At 32.1% G+C, this 16,333-nt stretch overlaps 1 protein-coding gene across 6 annotated transcripts in view; it reads left to right on the top strand.

Annotated features, from left to right (window-relative positions):
• Positions 1 to 16,333, top strand: part of TMEM65 (transmembrane protein 65) — a 64,928-nt gene that overhangs the window by 34,901 nt on the left and 13,694 nt on the right. For 3 of the 6 annotated variants that reach the window (XM_035011888.1, XM_035011885.1, XM_035011884.1), the window contains 3 exons: positions 8,585 to 8,680; positions 10,142 to 10,186; positions 12,793 to 12,860. In XM_035011888.1, the coding sequence (XP_034867779.1) occupies positions 8,585 to 8,680; positions 10,142 to 10,186; positions 12,793 to 12,860 (209 nt within the window). The other 3 variants (XM_035011887.1, XM_035011886.1, XM_035011889.1) reach the window with 2 other exon arrangements.

Here is a 16,333-nt window from a genome sequence, read left to right as displayed (position 1 = left end):
CCTTCCTTCCTTCCTTCCTTCCTTCCTTCCTTCCTTCCTTCCTTCCTAATATTGCCACTTAGGAATCTACTCTAAGGAACTTTCAGAGGAACCTAAAAAGATTTAGGTGCAAATTTATATTAGTGTTCTTTGTAAAAGTGAAAAAGAATAAAGAATAAGTATCTAGTAATAGAGGATTAGTTAAACTATTGTACATCATACGATGAAAAAAAAATGTCACCAGTAAAATCATTACCTTAAAAAATTTGATGAGGAAAAATATTCACCAGATAATGCCTTATGAAAATGGCAGAATACCATTTTATGTATACACCTCTGTAGAAAAAAGATTGAAGGATTATACATCAAAATATTTCTTTTTTTTAAAGATCTTATTTATTTATTTGAGAGAGAGAGAGAAAGAGAGAGAGAGAGAGCATGAGAGGGGGGAGGGTCAGAGGGAGAAGCAGACTTTCCGCCAAGCAGGGAGCCTGATTTGGGACTCGATCCTGGGACTCCAGGATCATGACCTGAGCTGAAGGCAGTCGCTTAACCAACTGAGCCACCCAGGCGCCCTAAAATGTTTATTTCTGAAAAGTTATAGGTAGTTTAATTTTCTTTTTTTGTTCTTCTGAATCTAACTTTCCACAGTAAGTATGTATGGTCTTCATAGTTGAAAAGTAGAACTTTTTCGTTTAGATAAGGCAAAAGAACTTAGTATTTTTAATGTTATTTTCTAATTTTGCTTAAAAATTCTTTTTTTAAAATTTTATTTTATTATGTTAGTCACCATACATTACATCATTAGTTTTTGATGTAGTGTTCCATGATTCATTGTTTGCATATAACACCCAGTGCTGCATGTAATATGTGCTCTCCTTAATACCCATCACTGGGCTAAGCCAACCCCCTCAGTCCTCCCCTCTAAAACCCTGTTTGTTTCTCAGAGTCCATAGTCTCTCATGGTTCCTCTCCTCCTCCAATTTCCCCCCTTTCATTTTTCTCTTCCTACTATCTTCTTTTTTTTTTTTTTAACGTATAATGTATTCTTTGTTTCAGAGGTACAGGTCTGTGATTCATCAGTTTTTTTTTTTTTTTTTAAGATTTTATTTATTTATTTATTTGACAGCGAGACCCAGCGAGAGAGGGAACACAAGCAGGGGGAGTGGGAGAGGGAAAAGCAGGCTTCCCGTGGAGCAGGGAGCCCGGCACGGGACTCGATCTCATGACGCTGGGATCATGATTTGAGCCAAAGGCAGACGCTTAACGACTGAGCCACCCAGGTGCCCCTGTGATTCATCAGTCTTACACAATTCACAGCGCTCACCATAGCGCATACCTCCCCAATGTCCATCACCTAGCCACCCTATCCCTCCTTGCTTAAAAATTCTTAAGTTAAAAAAAACAAACTCGGGGCGCCTGGGTGGCTCAGTCGTTAAGCGTCTGCCTTCGGCTCAGGTCATGATCCCAGGGTTCTGGGATCGAGCCCCGTGCCAGGCTCCCTGCTCAGCAGGAAGCCTGCTTCTCTCTCTCCCTCTGCTTGTACTCTCTCTCTCGGTCAAATAAATAAATAAAATCTTAAAAAAAAAACAAACAAACTCAATATCCTCATCTTTTTAATATATGTAAATATGAATAAATGTTTATGTGTAAATTATGTGTATATATACATAAGGCATCTATGTATATATATAAATATGGCTTGTTTAAGATGTTTACAGTAAATTCTTTTAAAGTAATCAATTTTGACTGAAAAGCACAACCAAAGGCACAAGGCATTGTATGTCTAGGTTGCAGACAGTCGTTCTGTTTCCAGAGGTTCTATTCTAAAACTTGCATGTTGATATTCCTGAAAAGCACAATTTAAAAGAATTTTCTACTTTATTCTAAGTATTAATATAAACAGTAAATTTTAGTATACTTGTGGCACTGATAAAAATATTTGAATACATAAGTTACATTTTAGTTATGAAGTATTCTAAGATATTTTGGTAAAACCTAGTAAGAATTTTCTAGGATTAAAGCAAATGTGAGCTTTAAAACGGTAATAGTTGTTCTTCTATGGTTAGAGGTCATCTGTCATTGCAGTAATATAGGCTTGATTGTAGGATTACTGTCTCAAATACATATTCTAGGGAAAGCTTCTCCTGAATCTTACCAATAAGAAATTTTTGGTTACCTTCCAATACACAAAAAAGAAAAAATAAACTTAACTGGAAATTAGTTTATTAGAGCCTATAATTAGCCAATTTTATCTACTAGATGCCATTTTAGGTTTAAAAAAAAGGCAATGATAAATGAATAGTCAGGAATTTATTTTGAAACAAATTTTGAGAACATGGCCTAGGCAGGATACAGAATCTTTAGACCTATGTCCTACAGCAAAACCTGAAAACCTCTGGCACAACTGAGATGCTTTCTATTCATCTGTTCTTCTCAGAGTGCTTAACATTGTGCTATGTATTATGAGTATCTGTGTGCACAATGGAGTCTGATCTAAAGATACCAAGTTTAGACCATTAGATGGCTGATCAAAGAATCACAGTAGAGGGACTAAAAAAACCCATGTCCTAGCAACTCATTTGCCCAGATCTAGGGAGTCTCTTTCTTGTGTGTTCTTCTCTGAGGCTCCCTTTAAAATAATCTCCCTTCCTCCCTCTCTTTTTAAAAATATGTCTGCACTTGAAATCTCTCATTTCTCCCTTTGCTGTTCTCTTCCTAACTTACCAACATTCCTCTTTCTTTAAGTGAATACAGTGAATACAACTTAAATATTTATATTTATGTAACAAGAAATAAAAAGCAGCTAGATTAAATACTTGTTTATTCCTGAAATAGAAAAAAACCCTTAATTATGTTTTCTTTTGACTCTCTTCTGATTTATGTGACAGTGCCCTCATTTTTATATTTCCTAAAAAGATAATAGAGCATTAAAATGATGACTGTGATGCATTTTAATATTCTAATTCATCAAAGAAATATTCCTTTTTAAAAATTTTAATATTAGGTAGTAATAGTATTTTACAAGCTACAACAGGTCTCTGGTTGCTTCAGTTAATTAGAAAACTAACTGAATACTTCATGCTTTGTACAGTCTAAAAAGTTAGTTTCATTTAATTAAAAAAGTAAAATTGCTTTATATGTTTTAAATTGTTTTCTGGAATCTTCCTGGTTTACTGAAGCAAAACAAAATGTTGAAAGTGTTGAAAAATCTTATATTTAAACATACAAGGTGTTTTTCTTATGTTTTCAAGATTTGTAATGAATATCTAGGATATTTTTGTATTAGAAAAAGCTTGGTTTATGTATTGTAATAATTGAATGTATTTAAATTCTCAAGGATGGATTGGAGGAAGAGATAGTTCCATTTCAAATAATTTTCATTTTGATTTGATAACAGTATAAATTAGCAGTTTGCAACAACTGTCTTCTCTTATTTACCCTCCCTCAGGCACACTTTTAAATGTGAATTCAAAAGGAAAAAAATCCTATAAGTAAATATTATCTCATAAATGCTTGCTGGTAATTTTCCTAACCTGTGTTTCTTTTTCTTTTTCTTTTTTTTAAGGGAGGGGAGGAGCAGAGGGAGAGGGAGAGAGACAATCTCAAGCCCCAAATGCAGGGCTTGATCTCAAAACCCTGAGATCATAACTTGAGCTGAAATAAAGAGATGTTTAATGACTGAGCCACCCAGGCGCCCCCTAACCTGTGTATTTCTACTCTACTAAGAGCAACTTCTCCCTCAAACAATGAGAAATATTTAAGAAAGGAAAAAATGTAAGGAAATCTGGATGTTATTTTTTGCCACTATTATGGATAAACACTTATACCTGGGGAAAGCAGAACACTTATCATTCAGTTAAGAATTTTTGTGTCTCTGTTCCTGAGGGATATTGGTGTGCAGTTTTTTCTTTTTTGTCATTTCTTGGTTAGGTTTTATTTTTAGAATTATTCTGGCCTCATAAAACAAGTTGGGAAGTATTTCTTTATCTTCTATTTTTTGAAAGAGTTTGTGAGTTTGTGTAAGATTGGTGTTTTTTTTCTTTAAGATTTTGATAAAATTCAGCAATGAAACCATCTGGGCCTAGAGGATTTTTGTGTTTATGTTATGCAAAAGTGTTTGATGACAAATTCAATTTTATTAATGGATAGAGCTATTCAGATTTTTTGTTTTTACATCAGTTTTGGTAAATTGTATTTTTTAAACAATTTGCCCATTTCATCAAAGTTGTTGGATTTGTTGGCATAAAGTTATTCATAATACTCTTTTTAATTCCTTGTAGGATCTGTAGTGATGTCCCCTTTCATTCCTGATATTAGTAATTTGTGTTTTCTCTTTCTTGATCAGTGTACTTAGAGGTTTGTTAATTTTGTTGATCTTTTCAAAGAACCAACTTTTGCCTTTGCCTATTTCCTTTATTGTTTTCTATTAATTATTTTCAGCTCTTTTATTTCCTTCTTTTTATTTCCTTACTCTTGATTTAACTTGCTCTTTTTTTCATAGCTTCTTAAGTTAGAACCATAGGCCATTTATCTTAGATGATTCTTCTTTTTAATGGAAGTACTTCAAGCTTCCCTTCAAGCATTCATTTAGCTGCATACCATAAATTTTGGTATGTTGTATTTTCACTCATATTCAGTTTGAAGTATTTTCTAATTTCCCTTTTGGTTTCTTCTTTGGCCCATGTATTTAGAAGATGTTATTTAATTTTCAATTTTTTTTCTAGATATCTTATTGCTATTAATTCCATTTTGGTCTGAGAACATATTTATTATTTTAATCATAAATTTATTAACATGTTTTGTGGATCAGCTTATGGTCTATCTTGATGAATGTACCATCTCCACTTGAAAAGAATATGTATTATATAGTTGTTGGGTATCATTTAAATATTAAGTAAGGATAATTGGTAGTGTTGTTCAAATAATCTATATCTTACTGATATTTTTGCCTAGTTTTCTGGCAATTGCTGAGAAAGAGGCTTTTATATCTCAGAGTATGATTGTAGAATTTATTTTGCCCTTTAATTCTGTCAGATTTTGCATCACACATTTTGAAGCTGTGTTATTAGGCATAATCAAATTGTTATGCCTTTTGATGAGTTAACTCTTTTATCATTCTGAAATGTCCCTGGTTCTGGCCATATTCTTTTAAGTCTACTTTATATGATGATATAGCCACTCCAGCTTTTATAAGTCTAGTGTTTAGTATATCTTTTACCATCCATTTATTTTCAATCTACTAAAGTGTAATTCTTATGGATATCTTATAGTTGGGTCTTGCTTTTTTATGTTTTGACAATCTCTGCCATTTATTTGGAGTGTTTAGTCCATTAACATTGAATGTAATTATTTATGTGGTAGGATATAGGTTTGCTATTATACTATTTGCTGTTTGTTCTCTGTTCTCATTTCCTGTGTTGTTTTGCCTTAATTTAATATTTTTTAAAAATTCCCTTCAAATTATTTACTAGCTTTTTAGCTGTATCCTCATTGCATTTTGTCTGTATGTGTGATTGCTGCAGGCATTACAAATATGCATTCTTACTTCTTCATAGACTACTTAGAGCTAATATCGTATCACGTAATAGACATTGTAGAAATATTACAACCAAATTACCAAATTGGTCCATTTGTAACCTCCTTCATCCTTTATGCTTTGATGTTATATGAATTACATCTACATATGTTATAAACTCCATAAGACAGAGTTAAAATTTTTTTCTTTTAGACAGGTCTACATAAATTCAATTACTAGGGAAAAAGTAGTTTTTTATATTTACACAATATTTACTATTTCTGATACTCTTCATTCTTTCCTGAAGATCCCTCTGCCCAACTGGTATTTCCCTTCAGTCTAAAGAACTTGCTTTCACATTTCCTATATTGCAGGTTGGCTGGCAACATATTTTCATAGTTTTAGTTTATCTAAGATACAGTTTGCTTCATTCTTGAAGGATGATCTTTCTGGATATAGAATACTGCGTTGACAGCTTTTTTTCCTTCTTGAAGTATATATAAATCATTGTTTTCCTTTAACGTGTCATTTTTTTGTGACTGCTTTCAAGATTCCTTTTTCTTTATCATTGATTTTCTTTATCCTTATTCTACCAGGGGTTTCCTGAACTTTCTGGAATCTTTTGAAATTTTGTCTTCCACCAAATTTGGGAAATTATTAGGCATTATTTACTTAAATATTTTTTGGTCCTTTTCTTTCTTCTCCCTTTTTGGAACTCCAGTTATACGTGTATTGACTTTTTGATATTTAGCCACAAGTCTGTGAGACTGATTCATTATTTCTCAATCCTTTTATTTTCTGTTCTTCAGATTGGGTTATTTTTATTGATCTATCATCATGTTCACTCTTTGTTTTATAACCTCCATTTTGCTTTTAAGCCTATCCAATTAATTTTAAAATTTCAGATAATACATTTTTCAGTTCTAGGACTAGAGTTTGGTTCTTTTTTATAGTTTCTATTTGACTATGTTTTCATTTATATTTTTGAATATATTTTTAATTGATACTTTAAAGTCCTTGTCTGCTACTTATAACATTTGAATCACTTCAAAATTGATCTCTGTTGTTTTTTCTCCTGAAAATGGGTCATGTTTTCCTGTTTCTTTGTGAAATAATTTTGGATTATATCTTAATCACTGCTGCAATTACCATGTTGTAGAGACTCTGGGTTGTGTTTTATTCTTCTAAAAAATTTCAGTTTTTCTTTACTTGTTTTAGCAGGCAGTTGATGGTTAGGCTCATACTGCAAACTCTGTTTCTTGGTGTGTAGCTCAAATCCTCAGTTATTTTACCCTTAGCTAGCATTTTTTTTTAAATTTTTTTATTCTTATATTATCCCCATACATTACATCATTAGTTTTAGATGTAGTGTTCCATGATTCATTGTTTGTGCATAACACCCAGTGCTCCATGCAGAACGTGCCCTCCTCAATACCCATCACCAGGCTAACCCATCCTCCCACCCCCCTCCCCTCTAGAACCCTCAGTTTGTTTTTCAGAGTCCATTGTCTCTCATGGTTCATCTACCCCTCCGATTTCCCCCCCTTCATTCTTCCCCTCCTGCTACCTTCACAGGTCAGCCATACTTTTGAACTGACTGTATATACTGGATTTAGGCTCTTCCTTTCTGACTCTATCCTTTCCAGGACTCCCCTTTCACTTTCCAGTGGCTTTGGTTACCTTGCACCCTATCCACTGCTTCTTCAGGCCAGAAAGACTGAAGATTTTTTGTTTGAGTTTTAGTTGGGTTGAGGCTGCCCTCAGGCCAAAAGCTGCAATAAACAGGTAACTCACTTAGTTCCATTCCTTTTTCTAAGTGTTCATTCCTTTCCAGAATCAACCTGTTTTTGGTCATTTTTTAGTGCATTTGGTAGTTATTTATTTATATATGTTTGTGTTTAGTGTGTATTTATTCTATGCAGGAGAATTGGTGTTCTAGGAGGTTACTAATAAGCCAATAGTAGAAGTAGAACCAGATTTTTTTTAAGCTAAAATCATTGGAAAATATGGTATGGTGAAGTACAATCTTAATGGTTTTCTTATTTTTTAAAGATATTCAGAAAAAGAAGAAAGCATGATGTATATCAGACACACACATACACACACAGAAACTGAAAGAACTAGTTTTTCTAACTCCAAAGTCTTTTTTTTTTTAATTTTTTAATTTTTAATTTTTAAATTTTATTTATTTGACAAGGAGAGAGACAGAGAGAGAGGGAACACAAGCAGGGGGAGTGGGAGAGGGAGAAGCAGGCTTCCCCGCGGAGCAGGGAGCCCAATGCGGGGCTCGATCCCAGGACCCTGGGATCATGACCTGAGCTGAAGGCAGACGCTTAACGACTGAGCCACTCAGGCGCCCCGAACTCCAAAGTCTTCTTAATGAAATATTAGATTAGAGTACATTTCCAGTGTAAGTACAGATAGTTTACAATATGTCAAAAGAAAATTTTGTATAGATTTTTAAAACCTGTGTAGATTGCATGGGCTTATTTCCAAGATGGAGTTCTGTTGTATATTGTACATCCAATGTTTTTCACTTCTGATATATATAGTTTTGATTCAGTTAACATAGTAAAGAAGGTAATTTACAGTGTCAAAGTCCTCAAAATGATCAATTTATGATTTAAAAAAATTTTGATGGATAATTTCCAGTATAATTTCCACTTTCTAGGAAATGTTCCTTTCATGTTTCCTCTTGCTATTCAATAGGCTCTTTGTAAAGCAGGAGGCAGAATCTCTGCTTTGATTTTACTTTATTCTCTGTGCCAGTGGTTTTCCTCCCTACTCTATCTCCTTTATATTTCTTTCTCTTTCTCAGTCTTTAAAAATTTTATTTTTTCATTACTTTTAATTTTTTAATCCTTATGGGTAATAGGAAAGGAAGATTAGGAATATTGATTATATTATTTGGTGGTTTTCTCTTTGCTGCACCTTATACATTTGCCTACCTCCTATCCTTTCTTCTTAGGAGTTGTAAAATATTTTAAGTACTTTGTGCAGTATGAATATGTAGGGAATTTGACGAAGTAAAAGCAAGGACTCTATATTCTCATTCTATTGGGAAAGTCCTGCTTATTGAATTTTTAGGTATTTCAAGATGTTCCAGTCAACTGACAAGGACTTCTCCTCACAGTGTCAGAACTGTAGTGATGATGAGAGTAATGCAACTAGCAAATAGTTCTGGTATGTAACCACTTTTGCATGTTTACTTCACCAGAAAACTCTGTGGAGTACAGCGGTATCCTGTATTTCTTGTTAACATTTGGAAAACCATTTGCATGCTTTCAAAATAGATTTTGAGGTAATAGTGTTAGTCAATAAATAGAAAATATGTTTTAATCAGATGTGAAATTCTGCAAAGATTAGTATATCTTCATTTCATAACTCCTCTAAAAAAAGGGAAAACAAAATTTAAACTTGCATTCTTAGAACTTTCTGAATAATATGATAATTGACTAAACTCAAGGTTTTAGTGTACTTCTTGTTGCAGAACCATTTTGGTACTATATGTGTTTTTAGTGAAATACCATTCACAAATATGGACGATACTTCTTTTTTATATAGCTTATCAATGGAAATTTATTTGCTTTTTACTTTTCTAAAACCAAATTCTTTAGTTCTTATGTTGTTGTAGATTATAAATAAATATTTTAGAAAATATATATCCAGTTTATAATGTATTTCCTTGGACAGTCCGGTTATACTAAATCTTTAGAACAGTGTGATTCGTGGTGTGGGTTCTTCTCCATAGACTGTCAGTTAATTCTTTTGGACTGGATGAGGATAAAGAAAGTATGTTCTCTGCCATTTTACCATAGCTTACTCTTGTACTTATACAAATGGTGAGATGGTTATTGTTATGAAATTAGGTACATTGCTTATTTATAATAATTGTTAATTTTTAGATTTAATGATGGCACTTAAAGATACTTACTTTGATTTATACTTGGGAAAACTTTGTGTGTTTATTATGCAATATATTATAAGTAGTTTATTGTTACCTAGGATTTTGAATAGCACCCTACTTTTTTGGGTCATTTTATTGTGTAGAATATTCTATATTATCCAATAGTATATAGGTTTCAAAACTCAAAATATTCAGTATATTATCAAGGGAGATTAAGGAACAGAACACAATCCAGTGAAGTCATTGTTGTAATACTTTGCTTTAAAAATGTTATTTTCTGTTTTTTAAAGGATATCTAGGTCTATTTGAATATTCTTTTTTTTACTATCAATGTTTGTTTGTATATATAATTCTTAAGTCATTTATCACTGCATCTTAAAGAAGGGTAGCTATATTTCAAAGGGTTTTTTTTTCTGTAATGAATGTAAACAGGTTCATTATATAGATGCAAGGACTTTAAAAACACAAAAATGAACAACTAATGATTACCCAAGGTCATAAGTTCCATGGTAGACTTGTAACTAAAGTTCAGTTTTGTTTTCTAGCCTTGTAATTTAATCCATACCAAGTATTATTTTCTGTATGGATAACTTTGGTCCATTAACCTACAAAAATTTATGAATAAATTTTGATATTCTCACACTTTGTAAATCTGCTGGTATTTTCTTTATTGTAATAAAAAAGAAATCATGCTATAGTAACTAATTCTTGACCTAAACCCTTTTTTTCCCCTTTAGAAAAGTTGGAAGCTCTACCACCCACCCCAGGACAGCTGAGATATGGTAATGGTTCTATAATTGTTAAATATCTGTGCATCTATCTTTTAGATATAAAATAACTGTATCATTTACTGTTAATATAGATGAGTCAGTAAATTTAATTTTTCCAGATAGAGTGGGTTATCTAATTTATCATGCCGAAACAAAAAGTTTATAAACTTGGTTTACAACATATTATAATATTATGGAGTCAGTATCTAACATTGTTAAACTGTTGTTACCGTCTAGAAATAAAATTATGCTTATGGTAAGGTTTTCTTAATTCCCAGAAAAAAGGATATGTTCACTTTAGTTTGGATTTAAGTTGGGTAATTTCAGAACTAGAAAGTCTGGGCTAGGTAGAACTGTTCTCTGGTGGAGAAAATACTTACAGCTTGCTGTTTATGATGATGAAGAAAGCTAAGTTCATTTAAGACCACCAGGAAGAAGAAGCTTATAATGGTGCTGGTGTGCTTTCTTTAGTCTGTTAAGATGGGAATAAATAGTCAAGGCTAACACTGGCATAATGTAAAACAGTTTGGGATCTTATTATAAAGACAGTAAAAGAAGAGGATGTTTTAACAGTACAGTGAATTCGAGTAGGTTGTAAGCGAAAGCTAAATAGTAGATGTGATTTGCTGTTTTAGAGTAGTATTTCCCAAAGGAAATTGAAGAAATCACAAATTAATAGGAGATCATTACATACTGGAGAGCAAACTTACTTGATTTTTTAAAACTTATTAACTAGCCAGTTCTTTTTTCTCTCAGAGGTAGAATATAATTTATATTAGAAATAAGTAACTTTTCCCAAATACCAAAACATTTAAGAATTCTTGAAGACTTTAATTCCCCTGGTAATTTTTCCTGATTCTCCTAGCCTAGATTCATGCAAATTTATGTCCATAGCACTGTATAATACTATTATCAGTTGGTTATATTGAAATTGACTGTTGATATGGTATGTTATCTTACCCAAATTTCTTGAGAGTTGGTAACCAAGTCTTACTTATCTTTGTATCTCATGCATGGTGGAGTGTCCAGTACATGTTTATTTAACAATTTGAAAATTGTATTTTTTCCTTTGTGTTGACAATAAATTTTTACTTATATGATGCATTTATTTAGGTCTAAGCATAAAAACATGATATATTTTATACTTCAAAGTTGCTTATTATAAAATTTTGAATGTCTAGTAGTTAAGCAACTAGACTTAGGCAAAATCAAAGAACTAAGGCTAGACTCTTTAATTGAGAAATCCCATGTCATTAATGTGCTATTTGATTTTTACCATCTTTAATAGCTTTTAAAATAATACCTTTTTAAAAATAATATTCTTTATAATTAAAAAGATGCTACTTTTTATCTTGAACATTCTTACTTGATAGCAAGAAGAAATCTGAAATGATCTAGGATATATACACCCTTTTCCTGTGATCTTAGTCTTCAATAGTGGTTTTGGGTAGAGTGTTTTTTTGTTTTGTTTTGTTTACTGTTTATTAGCCTTTCCAGAACTCACTAGACTAATGTCAAATTTTTTTAACTTCTGGATTATATTTTAATTATACTTTCTATGGACTTAACTGCATTAAAAGGAAAAACACATACAACCAATTCGCTTAAGGAACTATTTTTTGGATATGTTATAAAATTCACAAGTTTGATGTTTATCTAAAAAAGTCATCTGTTGAATTGTTGGCTATGTCTTGGCAATTTTATAGATGAATCAGAATAAAGTCTTTTAACTAGCCCAGCTTTTAATCTGTTTCACAGTCTGCCTTCAATTGTCTTAATATGGAATTCTCTTCCTTTCCAGGTTAGTGGTCCTCAACTTAATTAAGTAATATTCATTGAGTATCTGGTATGCACTATGCATTCTGCAACGTGCTGAAGATCCAAATATGAAAAAAATGAGACTGAATGTATAAAATTTATATAGGTATTAGTTCTTGCTAGTTACACTTCTATTATGTCAGGTCATTCAGATTCTGTATTAGATAGATAAGGTAAGGTGTGCCTTTGTTAGGAAGAGGCCAAATTACGTTTTGATTTAAATCAAATAGTTTGTGAAAGCTTTCAGGGATTTTGATATTGTGACGGGGGAAGAGACTGCATATAGATGGCTAATATAGATGAAATAATCACATTTTTCTCACATTTGTCCAAAAATTGTTTAGTGAGTAAAAGTGACCATATAGCTAGAAATTGATTCAGGGTATTTTTATTATTTCTAATATGGATATTAATTTTATGATATCAGTCTTTAGGTATAAGAAACAGATGGATATCAATAATAATTAAACAGGTAAAGCATGGTACTCGTAATATGTATTTACTTATTTGTTCTGCCGTTAACTGTATGTACTTTTTATGTGTAGCTAGTAAGAAAACAACCCAGAAATCTAACACAGTTATTTTTACATGTTACATGTTTTTTAATTTTGTTTTGTTTTCCCAGTGTGGCTTCTAGGAAATAAACTTATAGCAGGAGCAGAATCTTTTGGCCATGGGGAATGAAAAGCAAATTTCAAAGGTTGTCAGATCTGTTTAGGAGTCTTTAATTATATGGTCTGTTTTCTCATTTAAAGTTATAGAAAACCTAAAATATATTTTCTCTTTTTGATATTTTTCAGTATTCATCCACAATGCGATACCTTTCATAGGGTTTGGCTTTTTGGATAATGCAATTATGATTGTTGCAGTAAGTTCTTTCTTTCACCCCTTCTATTTTGAGTTAATAAAGAAATTAATGTGGTCTAAATTTTCCTAATAATTTATATATCCTAGCTATAAAATTTTAGTTAACATCATAATGAACAAGGCTACTTTTTACTATATTTCATGTTAATTAAACTATCATTCAGTTTTAAGGCATTATATGTATTAATCATTAAGACTTTTGGTAAAGCATTGACAATTATAAACACATATTTATTAGGTCTATATTATTCTGTTCTAGTTTCAACATTCTTATTAAAGGAAAAAGTATATAAAATTTTCTGATGTTCTTTAATTTTACTGACAGTTCTCATCACATATATGTTATTTGGTTAGTTCCTTGTTTAGTTTTTCCATGCAGAAATGTTTTAAAGGGTGTTTTGATGTAGTCTATCCATTTGACCCAAAGGTATTTTAAATTTTAGTTGAGAATACTGAGTATATCTCCTTTTTGTCTTTGTTCCATTGTAGTGTTTAAAAAAAGTTCCCCTTTGCTCTGGTCATTTTAATGTAAGTGTGTCCTTTAAAAGTGTTTAGTCTCGGAGAAGGCTTCTTTACCTTTCCTACCATTGAATGGCACCTTTTGTTAATGAATAATATATTGGTCATTGGTCCAGTTTCTAAAGTGAGAGATGAGTCCATGATTAAAATGCAAGTCTTCTAAAACTGCCCAGTGCTCTATCCACTTCTCTTCACTGACTCTAACTTGAAAAAAATGATTTTAGGATTATTGAATGTGAGAAAAATACATATGAGAGCAAGGGGTTTTTTTTGTTTCGTTTTGTTTTTTGTTGTTTTGGTGTCTTGGAGGTCATATGTATTACAGATGGACATAAATAGAATATTTGGTTTCAAAACAGGGACTAAAAGTATAATTTACATTGTGTGGATTATATAATTTGCTTAAAGGATATCTAAAATTCTTAAAAGAATATCTAAAAAGATTTTTTTTTGCTATTATATAGTCTCATCTTATGTCAGATTAATGGTGCTCAGCTATCCAGAAAGTCTGGCTCCTCACCTTGTTGACATAGCAGGAAGGTATCCTGATGCTTAAATAGTCACAGCAGGTGCTCTAGCATGCGCACAGCTTGAATGTGGAAGCACCCATTGTGTAGTTCTTTGGCAAAGCAGCCTGGCAAGAGCCTCTAAAATATAATTTCAGAATGCTGGTTTTTTGACTGATTGTGACATTTTCCTAATATGTATATAAGAATTAAATTGGCCAATTTATATATCTGCAAATATGAGAATATATCTGTAAATATTCAGCAACTTGGAACCACACTGCTTTTAGTGAAATTACTAAAATTTGAGTTGGTTAGATTACTGAAATAGATACTACAAAATAAATCATATCTAATTATAATGAAAACTCCCATTATGATGAATTTATAAGCTGTAGATAAGACTTGATGTGTTTTTAAATAGATTGTCTGAATTAAAGTTTCTCTGTGACAAATATTTCTTTCGGTTTTTATACAATTTAATATTTAAATTTCTCTTAATTGACAGCTGGTATCCGTACTACCACCTTCATATTCATTTGTTTTTTCCACCTCGATAGGGCAGACCTTAGATAGTCAAATACTAAAAGACTATTGAGGAAGTATTGAGATGATATATTTTGCATAAAGAAGGGTGAATAGAGATTTTGAAGAGAGAACGGAATAGGGAAACTGGGTAGCTTCATAGATTGTGAACTTTACAGTGTGTTATTACTTATTTGAAATAAATATCTAAAGTAACAGATAATCTGCATCTAAATACAGCTACCAATAAAGTGAAACACACACTCTAGAGTCAAATTATTGTAATGTTGTTTACTGTTTTCTGTTACTCGGCCTATGTCTCATCATTGTTAGTATAACTGAGAGTGAACTATTTTTCCAGGTCTGAGATGGTTGACTCCAAGTTAATAATACTTGTTCTTGAAGTTTACATTGAAATCCAGTTTAAGGGACATAATACCAGTTTTTACTTATATAATATTGAGATAAATGTTTAGACCGCTGGCTTCAGTATCTGAGTAAGAGTGGCATGTCTAGCGAAATTGTTATTCGGTGATAATTGCAAACTAGTTCAGGGACAGTGCAGTTTCCCAAGGAGGTTTTAAATAGACTGCTGAAACTAAAATACATAAATAATATAACTAGAGTCTATGAATAGGAAAATAAGTAGTCATCATTATCTTAAGAATGTTTTTCACCTTTTAATTTTTTAAAAACACTGATTGACTCCTAACATTGTGGGACAGCTATGACTGTTTTAAGATAGTAAGTTAGGGAAATATTTGATTCTTCTTTTCTGTCATGCCACTGACATTTGATGTTTTCCTCTTTCCTGTTGTCCTCTCCTGGTTGCTAGTCTAGTTGTAGTCATCAAAACAAATTCCTATGTAACTTCCTGTAATAGATTGACCTTTATTGTTGGCTGCTGTTCATACTCAGCCTTTGGTTTCATAGTTTTTTATTATATTTTTATATTACTAGGATTGCTTTTTATGACATGTTTGGTGGTTTTTTTGGATTATGTTTCTTACAATTTAATTGGAATAGAATTTGTTAGAATTCTAGAGTAGTTTAATTGTATTCAGATGATGAACCAGATATAAATTGAAGATAATTAGTATTAGATGTACAAGATAAAACTTGATGTAACTCTGGGAAAAAGTAAAGACTGGTAGTCCATTATCCTAAAACTGTCTTTGACTTTATTTGAAGCTTTTTATGTTATTAGAAGGTCCTTCAGGTTTCTTAAATTCAATTAAATGATAAAGCATTTGAATACTTTTTAAATACATGTATTGCAAACAGAGTTTTCCTGGGGCATTCCTAATGATTTGTTGCTGCTAAGGATGCTATATTTATTTTTTATATACTGTACCTGTCAGGTGCCTTTTTTCTATATTAGTGCTCCAGTTTTTTGTGGGGGTTTTTCTTGCGTTTTTTTTTCCCCATCCATATTAAAGATACACATCTTTATTCCTTATGCATGGTCTGTTCCTTTTTTTCTTCAGAAATCTGCTTCTTTTGGATTCCTTCACAACCTTCCTTGTGATTTTAAATACCTTGGAGACTTTTATGCATCAGGCTTTTCTCTCCATATCCAACAAGAATTGTATTTTATTTTATTTATTTTTTAAGTTTTTATTCATTTATTTGAGAGAGAGAGGACATTAAGTGGGGGGCGAGGGTCAGAGGGAGAAGCAGACTCCCTGCTGAGCAGGGAGCCCGACGCGGGACTCGATCCTGGGACTCCAGGATCACGACCTGAGCTGAAGGCAGTCGCTCAACCAACTAAGCCACCCAGGCGCCCCAAGAATTGTATTTTAAAGGGGTGGAACCAAAAGGCCTAGGTGAGAGAAAAATGAGGAAACTAACTCAGCTTCTCTTCAGTTGTTTTTTTTTTTTTAAGATTTTATTTATTTGAGAGAGAGCACAAGCAGGCGGAGGG

The sequence above is a fragment of the Mirounga leonina genome, unplaced genomic scaffold (assembly GCF_011800145.1).
Source record: "Mirounga leonina isolate KUSES-001 unplaced genomic scaffold, KU_Mleo_1.0 Mir_165, whole genome shotgun sequence".
NCBI classification, from domain to species: Eukaryota; Metazoa; Chordata; class Mammalia; order Carnivora; family Phocidae; genus Mirounga; species Mirounga leonina.
The sequence above is the reverse complement of the archived record's forward strand: the minus strand, read 5'-3'. Positions and strand labels throughout refer to the sequence as shown.